General features: G+C 37.5%; 1 protein-coding gene across 1 annotated transcript in view; it reads left to right on the top strand.

Moving 5' to 3' along the window:
* LOC136708148 (piezo-type mechanosensitive ion channel component 2) overlaps positions 1–14954 on the top strand; it is a 113682-nt gene that overhangs the window by 22282 nt on the left and 76446 nt on the right. Inside the window, exons 2-3 of the mRNA XM_066682451.1 lie at positions 478–573; positions 13076–13201. Of these exons, the coding sequence (XP_066538548.1) occupies positions 478–573; positions 13076–13201 (222 nt within the window). The remainder of the gene's footprint in view (positions 1–477; positions 574–13075; positions 13202–14954) is intronic.

Here is a 14954-nt window from a genome sequence, read left to right as displayed (position 1 = left end):
TTTTTTTTTTTTTTTTTTTTTACAAAGACACTAAATGTTTTTACTCAGTCTTATCAGTGTAACAAAAATCAGTGATTATTTTTATTATTTTTATTCATAATAGACATGGACAAATTGCAGTTTGCAATCTTGTCCTGGCATGACCTTGAAAGTTTAGGAATTTTCACCACAATCTAAGAGTGTCAAACTGAATGTCAAGTACTACACATGTGCCTCACTGAGCTAGCAGTGGTAATAAAGCAGAAAGACTATTGGCTGACCCTCCTCTGCTAAATGCCCTGAAGGAGTTCAGCAGTACTGGGTATGATCTCAGTCTTTTAATCCGTGGAGTGTTTGGTGCTATTCCTGCCATCTGTAATTAGAGGCTTTAGTGTAATAAGGGTTTTGATTCACTACTGGTGTTAAAGATGTCTGCTGTTTGCAGATGAGGAGAGAAACATTCACTCTAATTTTTTTCTGCTTTTTGTTGTGTTATAGCATGTCTGTTCCGGTACAACTTGCTGTCCTTTGTCTACCTCATCTACCTCCTGCTAATCCCGCTGTTTGCAGAGCCAACAAAGACCACAATGCAAGGTAAGGATCCAACACAGACAAGTATGGATCATTCTAGAGCAGTCCATAATGCAAATGAAAAATATGATATAACTTGTATATAATAACATGTATCCTAACATGTAATATTTCTATTCAGAATAATACTCATAATAAACATAGTAAACAGGTACATACATCCTGTAGGAGGGACATTTTGAAATGCACATTTTTAATTTTATTTAAAGATTTTTAACCCCTGTAGGTCAAAACTGTAGTGAATATTGAATATGAAATGCTACGCTATTTTGCCTCCCCCCTTAGGAGGTAGTGTATTCCAACATTATTTCTAAAATAAAGGGCATTATTAAGATAACCCCTCCTTTTGTTGACAAAAGAGCTTCTACTGTTTTGGAATGGATTTAGACTAGATATGTTAAAATCTCTGTTTGCATTTGATAGAACTCGGGCTCAGAAATATAAGAAGTTTGGTGTGTTCTCCCCGTGTCCGTGTGGGTTTCCTCTGGGTGCTCCGGTTTCCTCCCACAGTCCAAAAACACGTTGGTAGGTGGATCAGCGACTCAAAAATGTCCGTAGGTGTGAGTGAGTGTGTGTCACCCTGTGAAGGACTGGCGTCCCCTCCAGGGTGTGTTCCCGCCTTGCACCCAGTGATTCCGGGTAGGCTCCAGACTCACCGCAACCCTGAACTGAATAAGTGGTTACAGACAATGAATGAATGAAGGAACGAATATTGGATGATTAAGAATCTTTAAAAATGTAAAGACTTGATCTATGCTGCTTACTTGAGATTACTAATGGAGATTTTGCAAACTGTCTATGTATAATCCCACAGTTGCTGCACAACTGCATAACTCTTTACTTTTTGAAGTATATTGAACCTTGGGTATTTATTTTGTAATAAATAATAACTTATAGATGTTAATCAATAAATGGTTTTAAGATAAGAACCTGAAAAAAAACATTTGACTTTTCATGTTGGTTTCAAAGAATATCCCACCTTGGCTGAGAACTCCAGTGAATGGTATATGTGTGTGAGATTAAGGGGGTGGAGAGTCCGAGCAGGAGAGGAATGCAGTGTGTGTCTCTTCACTCTTCTCACCCCTAACACCCCCACACATGTGTCATCAGTTCACTAGTTCAACTGTTGCCTCATCACGCCTGGTTTCTGGACCCCAGGCCAGATCAGTTCACTGCACACTGAAGTCAAAATTTACCTGTCCTAGTACAATTAGCATTCATTAATTTTTACCCCCAAATACACATCTGTTTGTTTATTGTAAGACAGACATATTTCAGCGTTGCACAACAAACTGTTATCTGCAAAACTACAAGCCATTCATTCATTGTCTGTAACCGCTTATCCAGTTCAGGGTCGCGGTGGGTCCAGAGCCTACCTGGAATCACTGTGTGCAAGGTGGGAACACACCCTGGAGGGGGTGCCAGTCCTTCACAGGGTAACACAGACACACACACACTCACACCTATGGACACTTTGGAGTCACCAATCCACCTACCAACGTGTTTTTGGACCATGGGAGGAAACCGGAGCACCCGGAGGAAACCCATACGGACACGGGGAGAACGCACCAACTCCACACAGACAGTCACCCGGAGCGGGACTCGAACCCACAACCTCAAGGCCCCTGGAGCTCTGTGACTGCGACACTACCTACTGAATCACCGTGCCTCCATTTTCAATCAATGTTTATGCTCAGCTTTTAAAAGCATAGCATGATTGTGTTTAACCAACCAGCAGCTATGAGTGATTGTCAAAAATGGTATGGTATTGTTATTATACTACAGATGTTCTGTCAGGCTAAATCTCTATATTCAGTCACATATGTCACCAAGTGAATGCTTTCTTTACAAGCCATATGAAAGCAAGCCAACTTTTTTTTTCACAAGAGGAACCCACAGAGCATCATGTTTGTTTAACTGACTGACTGGTGGTATTAGAAAGGCTGGCTAAGAAGCACCTGAGGTGATGGCTGCTTCTTTTCTCTTTGGCACATTTTCAAGGCTTGTAGAAACATGTAGCACATCAGGTTCCAGCCTAAAGGATCACTTTTTGATATGGGATTTTATGACCATTTTCACCACATTAAAAGTTATACTAATCCCTTAAGTCACTGGGATCTCACTAGTGTAATAAGATTTACCACTAGCTTCCCATTATAAACATGTAATTTAGCTTGTATTAGACTTAATTAAGTTTTGTATTAGTTTGTTTTCTTTATATTTGCTGCATGTGCAGTATATGTTTTTCCCTGACATTAACCTGCTGATTTCACACAAATCTGATATTGAAGGCTAATGTTCTCTTGAGGAATCTGAGGATACTTTGGTGTTATTTGACATTTCACCTAAACATATGGCAGTTAACATAAAGTTTTACAGTATGTGGACATAGCAGAAGTAAGTTACAGTACGCAGCTCAGGCAGAATTATCCGAGTTGGTTTTAGAGAGACGTTGAAAGGAAAGAAAGAAAAAGAAAAAATGTTTACAGAGGAAGACTAAATCAGAAGCAGACAGAGAGGACACGCTTGCTGAGGGTCAGATAATAGCCTTTGTGAAGATGACTAGACTTGGCTAGGTTGGGTGAAGTGAGACCCTTCCTTTCTGCAACTGCCATTCCTCTGTATTTTTCCCACCCTTAAGCACACTACATAGCACTGCTTCAGCAGCTCACTGCAGGACTAAAGAAACCAGCAGGGTAGTATATCACCATCAGTATATCAGCACTGTGCAAAATAATGTTCCGTTTATGTGTCAGATTTTGTTATTGGCATCTTTTCTGTAAACCCAGATACAATCAGTTCACCTACATTTGAGCAGTGTTCCTCAGCATCATTTGCAAACAGTAAAAAGTTTTATTTTATTTGTTATAACTCATGTTTTCTTCATAGCATAGATTGTTATATGTCATATAGTAAAATACATAACCCACCAAGTTAAACTTCTCCAATAGCTCATTAAATAGACATCTGCTAGACACCTTGGCCCTGAAAGGTGTGAAGCATGAGATTAATGCCATGCAATAGTCCTAAAGACCCTGTGGCTTTGTCCAGACAGTGGTGTCTCACTGCAAACGTTTGTTTAGTTATGACCCTCCACTACAGCAGGAAAGGAGTGAGTCAGACTCCATCGCTGCACCTTTGCTGGCCCTTGCGTCACCACCACCAGATGTTGGCCATTAATTATAAATTCCAGGCTCATTTACCTCTCCTGAGGCAAAATTGTTCTAGGGTGATAATATGCGCTTGGGTACAGTGGAAGTGAAAATTATAGTAGATAAGTACTTAAAGGTTCAGCTGGTCCACCAGATATACTCGTAAAAATAAAGCTCCAAAAATGGGTTTTTTGGACCTGTGTTGTAATTTGAAAAGTTAATAATTTCATACTCTATGACAGAATACTTATTCTGTCATATATTTCCAAGGTCATTCAGAGTTTGTCTCCCTTTACTTGTTTATAACTGGTATGGTACAGGTATGTAACCTTCATGAATGGGGTGTGGGGGAGGATTGATTTTGGAACAACTAAGGTTGACAACACACTATAAAATCTGTGTTTGCCCCAAATTACTGGGCGAGAGCGTAAACGAAATGGTGACCTGCTAATATCATGGAATAAACATCCCACTGTAAACCCAACTCTCTCCTTACATGTGCAGAGCTCTGACTAGTTTATTCTACAAGTCAGACTCTACAAGGCAGTACCAAGAAGCAAGAACTAATTGCAATGTAGTAGTGCCATAAATGTAGTAGCAATGCTGTCGTGCTATCATTGTCTTAATTAATGTGTGAGAGAAATATTATATAACAGCACATACCTCAGATAAGCATATTTCCTCCCTACCTTTTTTAAATTAAACAACAAAGGATAGAATTTAAACATTGTTGAAGTTACAGCATGTGCATGGAGCTGCAAACACAGCCTATAGTGAATTTAGACCTTGTGTAATGTCACAAAATACTGCAAATATACATATGGAAATTTATACTATAACTATAAACTATAAACTTATACTATAGACTGAAGTTTTTTTTTATTTTTTTTTAATTATAAAAATAATTATTTAATAAGAAAAAATAAGTGGATAAGTGGTTACAGACAATGAATGAATGAAGAAAACAAGTCACTACAGGACAAAATCAGCCTACGTAATTCTAATGGATACTGGGAAAATTTCATAATTATTGTTGTCTTTAAAAAGATAATTTAAGGAATACTACAAACAAATGTTAATGAAATAAGTAATATACATTATTTTTGTAAGACTTTGACTTCCTATCACTCAGCACAGAAGTTTGACATTAATAAAGTAACAGCTTCCACTTCCAGAAAGCATTTCATTGTGTAAACAGAGTGATCAGGTGGACTTTCCTGCTGTGATAGCAGGAAGAGGGCAATGCTGGACTGCAAGGACGTCCACAAGTCTCTCCTTAAAACAAATGTAATGTGTCCGCTTGAGGGAATTCAGGAGACAAGATGGCTTCCTGAGGAAATGGAGTAGAATGGAGAGGTCGTTGGAGAGGGACCCAGACCCTTGTGGTTCTACGTAACCAAGCTTCACAGCACTTCCTCAGGAAGATGACGATTCATCAGCCATACAAGGGACAGCAGCTTATGCTCAGTTCAGTCCTGATTGCAGTTAAAATTAGTCATCTGCATTCTTTAAAACAGCTCTCCTAAATGATTCTGTTTTTGATTCTCCCACTCTAGAAAAAACATGTTAAATTCATGCTTAAACCTTTTTACATGCACACATATAATTTGCACAAGTTATTTTTACAAAACAGTCAGTGCACTATAGTAACAAAGCAAATCAAAGTAATCTGATTATAAAATCTGGGGAGGCACGGTGGTGCAGCAGGTAGTGTCGCAGTCACACAGCTCAAGGGACCTGAAGGTTGTGGGTTCAATACCCACTCCGAGTGACTGTCTGTGAGGAGTTGGTGTCTTCTCCCCTTGTCCTTGTGGGTCTCCTCCGGGTGCTCCGGTTTCCTCCCACAGTCCAAAAGCACACGTTAGTAGGTGGATTGGTGACTCAAAAGTGTCCGTAGGTTTGAGTGTGTGAGTGAGTGTGTCTGTGTTGCCCTATGAAGGACTGGCGCCCCCTCCAGGGTGTATTCCCGCCTTGCGTCCAATGATTCCAGGTAGGCTCTGGACCCACCTTGACCCTGAACTGGATAAGCGGTTACAGATAATGAAATTAAAAAATATATATAAAATCTGAGTAATAAAGTTGCTATTATATATTAAAGACTTTTATTTTAGGGTAAAATTCAGGTTTGACCAGTGAACATATATAAATATACAAATTCACAATTGAATGTGCATATAATTAGAATCATAGTTGAACTAAGTTCCAAAGATCGAATATTAGAGCTAGTTTTTAAAAAGTCTATATTTGACCAATAGATTGGGTGCTAAATAAATAGGTGTGTGTCCTAAATTGTATTTAATTCCATTACAGCTTTTTTCTACAGTATAGATAAAGCTTTGCTTTTATGGAGACACAGTAAAAGAATTAGATCAGTTGTATATGATTTAGAGATATATCTAATCTTATTTAATGTTTTTCACTTATTTCATCAGTACCAGAATACATTCCAAGAGCACTGAGAAACATCTCTTCAAAGTTTCTTTACGTCCTCAAACAAACATCGGTCTTGGCATTAATCCAGAGAGCGTTCATTGTAATTTGTTTTAGGGAGTGGCCTTAGGTAAATCCCAAGACACAACATTTTAAAAACATTTTGATTGTTTGTATATATGCTTTTCTGAATAATTAGTAAAAGTTAAACTTTTAATGGACAGTGTGGAAGAAGCCCATGTGGAAGAAGAAGTGGTGGTTCACTAAAAATTAACAGTAATGGAATTTTGGGAAGAATTCAGAATATCTGCTATTGTGCCTACAAGACAGTGAAGTATCCTTGTCTTTTGGGGCATTCAGTTTTGGACTCAGGAAAGCAGTGGGTCTTTGTTAGCAGTTCTGTGCCTCCCCCTCAGTCTCAGTCTCTCTCTCTCTCTCTCTCTCTCTCTCTCTCTCTCTCTCTCTCTCTCTCTCTCAGTTCATGAAAACCACATATCTCAGCTGTGAGTCATATCATAAAATGTAATTAAGACCTGTTTCAGATTGTGTCTCCTTTACTGGATTTACACCACATGATTAATGTCAAACTCAATTTATATATATTTTAAAAATCGCCCAGATAAAATTAATTTACCTTATTGAGAGAAGGTATGAAATAACATGGCCTACTGGTGAGTAAAAGACCAGTTGATAAGTTCATGTGTAATTGGAGCCTGAGGTGCCCTAAAGACACGACACTATAATATATTTAGCATGTTTTAAAAAGGAAATGTTAATGCATTTGTTCATTTCAATTAATGAGTCTACCTCATGCTTCCTCTGTGTTCCAAGAAACAGAGTGTACAGTCTACTTCTTTTTACATGCTTTACCTTATGAGTATTTTTTACAGCATTAAGTTGTAATCACAAATCACTTCTCCAAATGACCTGGAGAAGTTTAACATGAGTACATTTGTTGTGTTCCAGTTAGAGATATGAATCAGACTGAGCCGTTTTAACTGTGAGTTGTTATGGTATAATGGTGTCGTAATGAGTGTGTTAAAAGTCTAAAAGCAATATCAAACACTTTATAGTGAAAGCCTTTTTTTTTTTTACAACATCAGGCTGAGTTTGAAAGCTCTCTGTATCTTGCGCAGACACCTTGGCTTTTCTGAGGGCTGATCTTGAGGAATGCTTTTGCTGGCTGCTGTGGGTCTTTAATAATCTATGGAATGGCCGTTTTGGGTAGTGGCAGAACTGAGAAAAGGATCTACCATACAGCACTGTCACAGAGTTAGCACTGTGGCTGCTTTTAGAAGTTAAATTCTTGACAAGCTACCAGTAATGGAAATGCTGTGCTGAAAATAAAGTACATTGTGTAATCTTCTGTCACTATTAAAGCAACCAGGCATCAGAAACAGACTATTACTTTGATTTTATCATGAAAAGGGGAAGGTCTTAGGCACAAAACAAAGCTTTGAGCTAAAACTCATTAAGCATGATTCAGTGACTGTAGCTTATGGCCACAATAAACTTGTTGTTTTAATAAAATGGCAACAACATAAAAAACAATATGCACAATTGCGAATAAATTTGTTTGAATTATTTAGTAGTACCTGTAAATATTAATTAATTAATGCATATTAAAATCAATAATAATGAAAATAAACAAATTTTCCATTTCATGTTGTTTGTTAAGTGTATTGCTATGATAAACCTGGACTGAAAAATGTTAATAATAACAGATATGGTTGTCATCTTTTATAGCCATTTCATTTACTTTTTAAAATCTATAATGTAATCCAATGATACATCTGTTTTCTTACATTTGTAAGTAGTTTTATAGCCACCAATTACCACCGAAATGTTAATACAATATTTTACTGACATCTCTTGTTGATTTCCAGTGTTATGTTAGGTTTAGGCCAACCTCTTTCATTCATTTCCCCATTCTGATTTAACACTATATGCAGATCTAACCAAAGAACAGAAATGTGTGTAAAGCCTTACATTTTTCTTTTACTATATATATATTGGTGTTTTGAGTTAATCATAATTAAAATGCATCTCACACTGAACATCAATGGAGAAGAGCTTCTAGTGTGTTATCTTGTATTAACCTTGTTAATCCAAAGTTTTTCCAGGTTGGTTAGAATGTCTAAAACATGTAAAACATGGTTTTAAATTCATCTGTTACTACACTCTGTGGTCCATGTGAAAAGCCATTTAAGGCATGGTTTATGTAAGCTAACGCAGTATGCACACAGATGATTTTAGAGTGGCTTCAGATCTATTTGTTTAAGAATTAGCATTAATATACATAAACTAAAAGTACACATCAAGCTTGAGCTTCTTTACACGGGCCCCTGGTAGAAATGGTGCAGTCCAAGAATGAATTGATTCAAATCAATTATATCAATTGCTGCACAAGAGCTTCTCCCAGTGGAGTGACATTTTACAGTTCATCTGATTTTGTTTGGCGCTCTCCTGTGTTGCACGGACAGTATTGAATGTCAGATGAGTTATTCCACATACGCCACTAGCGGTAAAAGCTTAAACAGGCCATGATAGGATTAACAGATGACTGATGCTGGGCTTCCTCTGCCCATCAGTGATAAGTATTGATAAAAGCTTTTCTTTCAAGATCAATTAGAGTATTAACAGGCCTGGCATCTTTATTATTACCTACAAACATATCCCTTAAACCTAACTTAGGTTTGCTAACAGGAGCCAAGTTACAGGTATCTCTGACAAGAGGGCTTTTTAAATGACCTAACCAGCGCTCTCTTAGGTTTGGCAAGCCAGAGTCACCGAGGGATGAACTTTAAATAAAATCAAGATGATGAAATTCCAAAACGCAGGACATTAATGTTTGGGTTTTGGCTTGTATGAGGAGGTTCAGAGAACAAGTGTCCTTCTGGCTTCACTAGACCTTTTGATTCACCCAGATATATTTAAACTCTAAGCAAGTTAGGATTGGCTCTAAATAGAGAAATCCATTCAATCATCACCAAATGGATGAAGTAGCCCATCAGGAGGAAAACGAAATAGTAGACTGTTGCCTAAATTGTGAGCCAATAGGAACAAACTAACACAACCTCCTTTGTCCTTGCTCCCCAACATCACAAACACATCTGGTCCATATTTGAGCTTCCTGTGCCAGGATTGGCCTCCAGCAGCCCATGGGTTTATCCTTAATGTTTTTAAAGACATTTTACTGCTGTATCTCTAATGCTTTTACTACAGGTTTCCCCACTCTCTCTGCTTGAAATTCTCATCAACACGTTCACATAAGCTGTCGTAACATATATTAGGTATTTATTTTGTATGGGTTTTTGTTTGTTTGTTTGTTTGTTGTCAGTCATGATTAATCTATAAAACAGTGTTATTGGGCTATTGGTATGCAACCACTAAATACCCAGCCGTTTTATTCTCTGCCCTTTGTATATCCTAATCAGTAATACGCCTAGTACATGGATCAGTTCCTGGCTAAGCCCCTGGCTGCAGTGTGGGATTTAGACTAACAATTGATTTGCCTTTTAGGTGCTGTTATGAATAAAACACTTTCTAGTCAAACGGAAAGCCAAAGCAAATAATAAAAATGAACAATAAAAATTGTGTTGCTTGACGGGGCTTGTAAAACATGTTCACAACAGTAAACCATTGTAATAAGCATAACACCTTGGCAGGCTTAACTTGGCAAACTTAACTGCATGCTTTTCACATTTCTCTAGTGATTGGAATATGATTACCAGTAGGTGTTAAAGAATTAATGGAGACACTCTCTTACAAGTTATGGGCTTTTGAAGGGCAGTGGTAGATGAAGCTGAAATGTGAATTGTATAAAATCTCATTATTTAGTTAAACCAGTAGAAGGTGGGATAGCTCTAGTAAGAACCATAATAATCCATTTGGCAAAACATTGCCTTTGTTTTCTTGCCATAGAAACAAAATGTGTCATGTTACTTCATCAAATATGAAAGAAAGCTAATGTGCTAATGCTGATTAAACACAAAGATAATGTAAAAATATGTTTTGTATGACCAGTTGGGTTTTATAATCAGTTGTATAAATCAGAAATGCTCAAAACACTTTTATGATAAGCAAATTTTACAATTGCAATTTGTAGGAGAGGATCAGAGTTTATGTAGCATGAAGGCCTTAAAAAGGGTCAAGTGGAGCTTTTAGAGTGATGCCATAGAAGAACCCTTTTGGATTCCTGACAGTTATATTGTGTGTGAGCAACCTTGGAAACTGTATTAGAAATAGGAGAGAAAGGCTTAAAAAGGATATCCACCATTTTAAATATATAGTTTGTGTCTTGTAGTGTTTAGATATGAAATGGTTATGAATGGTTATGGTAAATTGTAGAGAAACTTACAAACTCACATTACTTTACTGTAGTTCTAATAAGTACCAGGGATTTTAATGCCAGCAAGGCAAGCGTTGCCATTTTATTTACTCTTCAAATTAGTCTGTAAATCTACATGTGTCTAGCACTTACATAACAATAATAAAACATTTGATAAATATGTCTCAGACATCAAACAGCTTATAACTCTTGTGAACAGTTTTATGTGGGGTATTTAATATCAACCTATTGTGAATGTCTTTGAATGTTTACCTATTTTGATGAGGACCCTTTTTGTGAACAAAGATTAAGAGAAGCATAGATCTGTTTTGTGTTTAGGTTTGTCCCAGTGTTTGTGTGTGGGCCCGTATTAGGTCGACATATGTGTACTACTCTGAGGCTGGCCACCATGACTGTTTTGGTCACAGAATTAAAGTCCCCACTCTTTATGGTTATTGTAGCAAAGCTCAGTGTGACAGCTTGTTGACCCATGGGGCTTTACCTGTGGTGGAGGAGCAGAAGTGCTTCTCTTCTGGTGTTTAGAAGAGTGCTGGTCTGCACTGTGTCTGTGGACTGACCACTCTCATTCGTCCAGCCACACTCAAACAAACAGCCACACTTTCACTCACACTTCATACACTGACCACATCATTGAAAGAAATAATGTATTAAATGTACTTGATTTAAATATATACATCATTTTTATATTATATTACATAGCATTCTGGTGGACATGATTTGAAAGAAAATTTAGCATTTTTTTTCAGGGTAGAAATGACCTCTTTTTCACTTCAAAACACTACTCATCACAATCACTAATCACTCATTAATATTGGTGGGGTCATTGGACTCTCTTTAATGCAGTGTTTACTTTGTTTCAGGATATCATCACTCTACAATAAAAAACATGTATGTCCAGTTTTGTAGGTTTTAATTTACTACATCATTTGAACACAGTAGCAGTCCTACATAGATTCATGATAGATGCACCAATAGAAATGTTCCAAAATAACTTAATAAAATATTTTTACATTGACTTCCATTGAAAGTTAAGAAGTTTTATTCCCCCCTTCTCCTGTTGAGTTACTATTTTGGGAGATATTTTCATTGGACTGTGACAATAAAATAATAAAAATAAAATAAAATAAATTAAACCTTAGTGACCCAATGCCTAAACCTAATGCATATTTTGGATTGTAACATTTTTTCTTTACAGTGGACTAGGTTCTACAGGACACTCAGAAACCTCTGTGCTACAAACAGGTTTCATTAAGTCATCAAGTCAGTATTCACTAAGCCTGGCTTTCACTTGCCCACGTTTTTCAGAAATCAAAAAAAAAAAGAAAAATAATCTGTAATTATAAATTAGATTATGTGTTGTAGGCTGACCAATGACTCAGTTTGAAGGCTGATAGCATTTATCAGTGCTCCCTAAGGACACATGATCCACTCTCATTACCTTTGATATTTTGGATATTACTGTAAAAGCTGATGTAATTTATGAGGTTTGAATTTAATGGAAAGAGACATGGGCTTATCCCGTCTCACCATTAGACTGCAGTTTCAGAGCTGTTAATGTCATGAGCTTAAATTTTGTGTGATATTTTAGACCTCAGAGAGTTAATGGTAGGGAAATTATTCCCACACTTCTCTCTCCATCGAAGGCATATATTCGAGATTTGGAGACGGGTAATAAACAAGCTGAATTCTCATGGAATTATTATTCATAACTTAAAACATAAGCTCAATCATGGATATCCTTCTAATCCCTGGAGGTTACTGTTATTATTATTCTATCAGTAATAAAAGTCATTCTGTTATTTCGTCTCTTTGAACTGAATGAGAGTGGTTTCTGAATTTCTGTTTAGTCTGATCCATGCTGTTTTATGATACTTTGACTGCAGAGGATATGGACCAAATGCACAGGGTCTATCCACAGCTATTTTGTCCATCACATTGCTAGAATAGTTATTTGTGAGGGGAAGAATGAAGACAAACTTTGTCCTCTGCCAGTTCAGCTGCCTGTAGTGTTTCAGTTGGAGTTTTCTGTATATGGCACTGGTTCTGAACTCCTGCTGCACCCAGTGGCCCTTATATGATGGACGGCTCACAGGCTGCCAAAATCATCAGCACTATATCACTCCCCAGTCAGAGAGCTGTATGGAATACAGTGCTGCATTACGGCTAATGGTAGTGGATTACAGTGGCTCCTTCCTATAACGACAGACAGGATCACCTGAGTGAACTTTCACCTGGACGACAGGGCTGCTGGATTTCCCCTTTGTGTGAATAATGCACCAGGCCCAACAACAGCCCCAGGCCTGGCTCAGAAACTGCACATCTTTATTATTATTTAGTATATTCACAGCATTTTACCAGATAAGTGCTACCTTGTAGTACTCAGTTTCACATTCATACAAGTGTAAAAGTTTCAAAATAAACTTTTGTACTATATTTGGCCTTTAATGTTATGCTGTTGGAAATGTATGAAAAACAATGTTGAAACATTACACAAACATATATGAAATGAAAATATGTTTTTGTGGATATCAATGTGCAATAGTGTTTAACTGAGTATCATTTGCTCCTCCAGGCCACACAGGTCGCTTGCTGAAATCCCTGTGCTTCACCAGTTTGATTTTTCTGCTGCTGCACATCATTTATCAGATCACCATCAACAGCCTGTTAGCAGGAGACAACATAGAGCCCAACTTCAACTGTAAGTACCTGACCAAACGCAATTTATATTAAAACAGCCTTGCTCCAGGTTTATTGCACTGCCTTGCCTGATTTATATATATATATAAAAAAAGTGTAATATATGCAGTTAAACATGAGCTGAGCATGGTGGCCAGGGTGGGATTCCAGGCATGACTCTAATCCTGACTAAAACAAACAGCCAGAGAGCTGAGTGGTACCTAGGCCAGGTCTGGTGTAGGTGACCTGAGGTCAGCACCCCTCGCCTGGGTCCTGTTAGCTCTAACAAAAGGGGGCCACAACTCAGCCCCTCAGCACAGCTGGGCGTGGACCCAACTAGGCACACGGCACTAGCCACACTCTCCCAGCAGCTCTAAGCCACAACATCTGTGCACAAGATGGGGATCTGTGCATAATGAAGAGAAAAAAGTGCACAAGCCCAGCAGAACCGCATTCAAATGCAAAATCTGGGCCTAAGGTCATGCCTGTCTCATGTCTATGCACAGTCATAAAAAATGTGTAAATGACGACCAGGGGCCCGCAATTCAACATTCAGGTTTTCATCAGAGACCCTCGCAAATATTTATTTTGCTTCATGGTGTGAATGGTCCTTCAGTGATGTCACTGTGAAATAGTAAATTCAGTCTAGACGGGGCATTGCTGTGTTGTTGTAAATGCATGTTAATGGCCTTATGCACAGAGCATTTGTTTGAATATGAGTACAGTTAGCTGCTCACTTATATCAGACTCCCTAAATATGATCACAAGATCACAGACACAATTGGTTTGTAGGTATTGGTAAGTAGACATTAAAGCGAAGAATGATATATTTTTTCAAAATGTGTATTAAGTCATTAATTGAATACGTGTTCTTCAATTGGTAGCATTTAGATGAGCAGTTAAATTGTTACAATGTATAATATATTATTATTCAAACAATGATTAAGTTGAATAACGGTTGAATAAAGTTTAATCGTTATATAAGAGTTTATATTATAATTTATCCTGCAAAAACCTTTTTTACCTGATCTCAGTAAAACTGTACCTCTTGAAACAACTATATTTAATGTTTTTTATTGGTCAGAAATTACAGAAATGAAGCTGTGTACAGTCATGTAAATCCACGTTAAAAGACTTGACGTCTTTCTGGAAAGACCTCCAGATCTTTACATGACCATGTTTTAAAATGCACAATACAGATGCTAATAAAATCGTTAAACATTTGTAATGGATCATTTAGTGAGCTATTATTCTGAATGAGTTTACGAATTATGAAATAGAGGTATGCATTGTGGCTGAGTGTAGGCACGTACAAAGCTGGAATGTGCCAGAAAATCAAATCATTTCATTCAGACTGAAAGATGTTGATTTTGAGGAACTGTTTATAATGACTTTTCTGTCTGGTCAAGCACATTCTAATTAAAACCAAGAACATGGCAAGGAAGATAAGAGCTGGCATATGAAACCATTTAAACTGTTTGCTCTAATGGAGTCCGAGAGAGTTTTACTAACAGAGTTTATATCTGTGTATCCGTCAGGTCACAGGTTTATGAACATCAGTAAGGCTTGCTGTCAGGCCTTAAGCAACCATTACGCAAGTCTTTCACATAAAATAGCTTGTGAAACTAATTATGGATGAAAACGTAAGATACCCCTAGAGGGATGTCCAGAGTACTTAGACCAGCAAAACTATAAATCTGTCAACAGCCTAGTGTTGTAACATTTGATCATAGTGAGTGAGGAAATGAATGGACGCAGGCTGGACAAATAAACAT

This window comes from Hoplias malabaricus, chromosome 10 (assembly GCF_029633855.1).
Source record: "Hoplias malabaricus isolate fHopMal1 chromosome 10, fHopMal1.hap1, whole genome shotgun sequence".
Classification (NCBI taxonomy): Eukaryota; Metazoa; Chordata; class Actinopteri; order Characiformes; family Erythrinidae; genus Hoplias; species Hoplias malabaricus.
The sequence above is the reverse complement of the archived record's forward strand: the minus strand, read 5'-3'. Positions and strand labels throughout refer to the sequence as shown.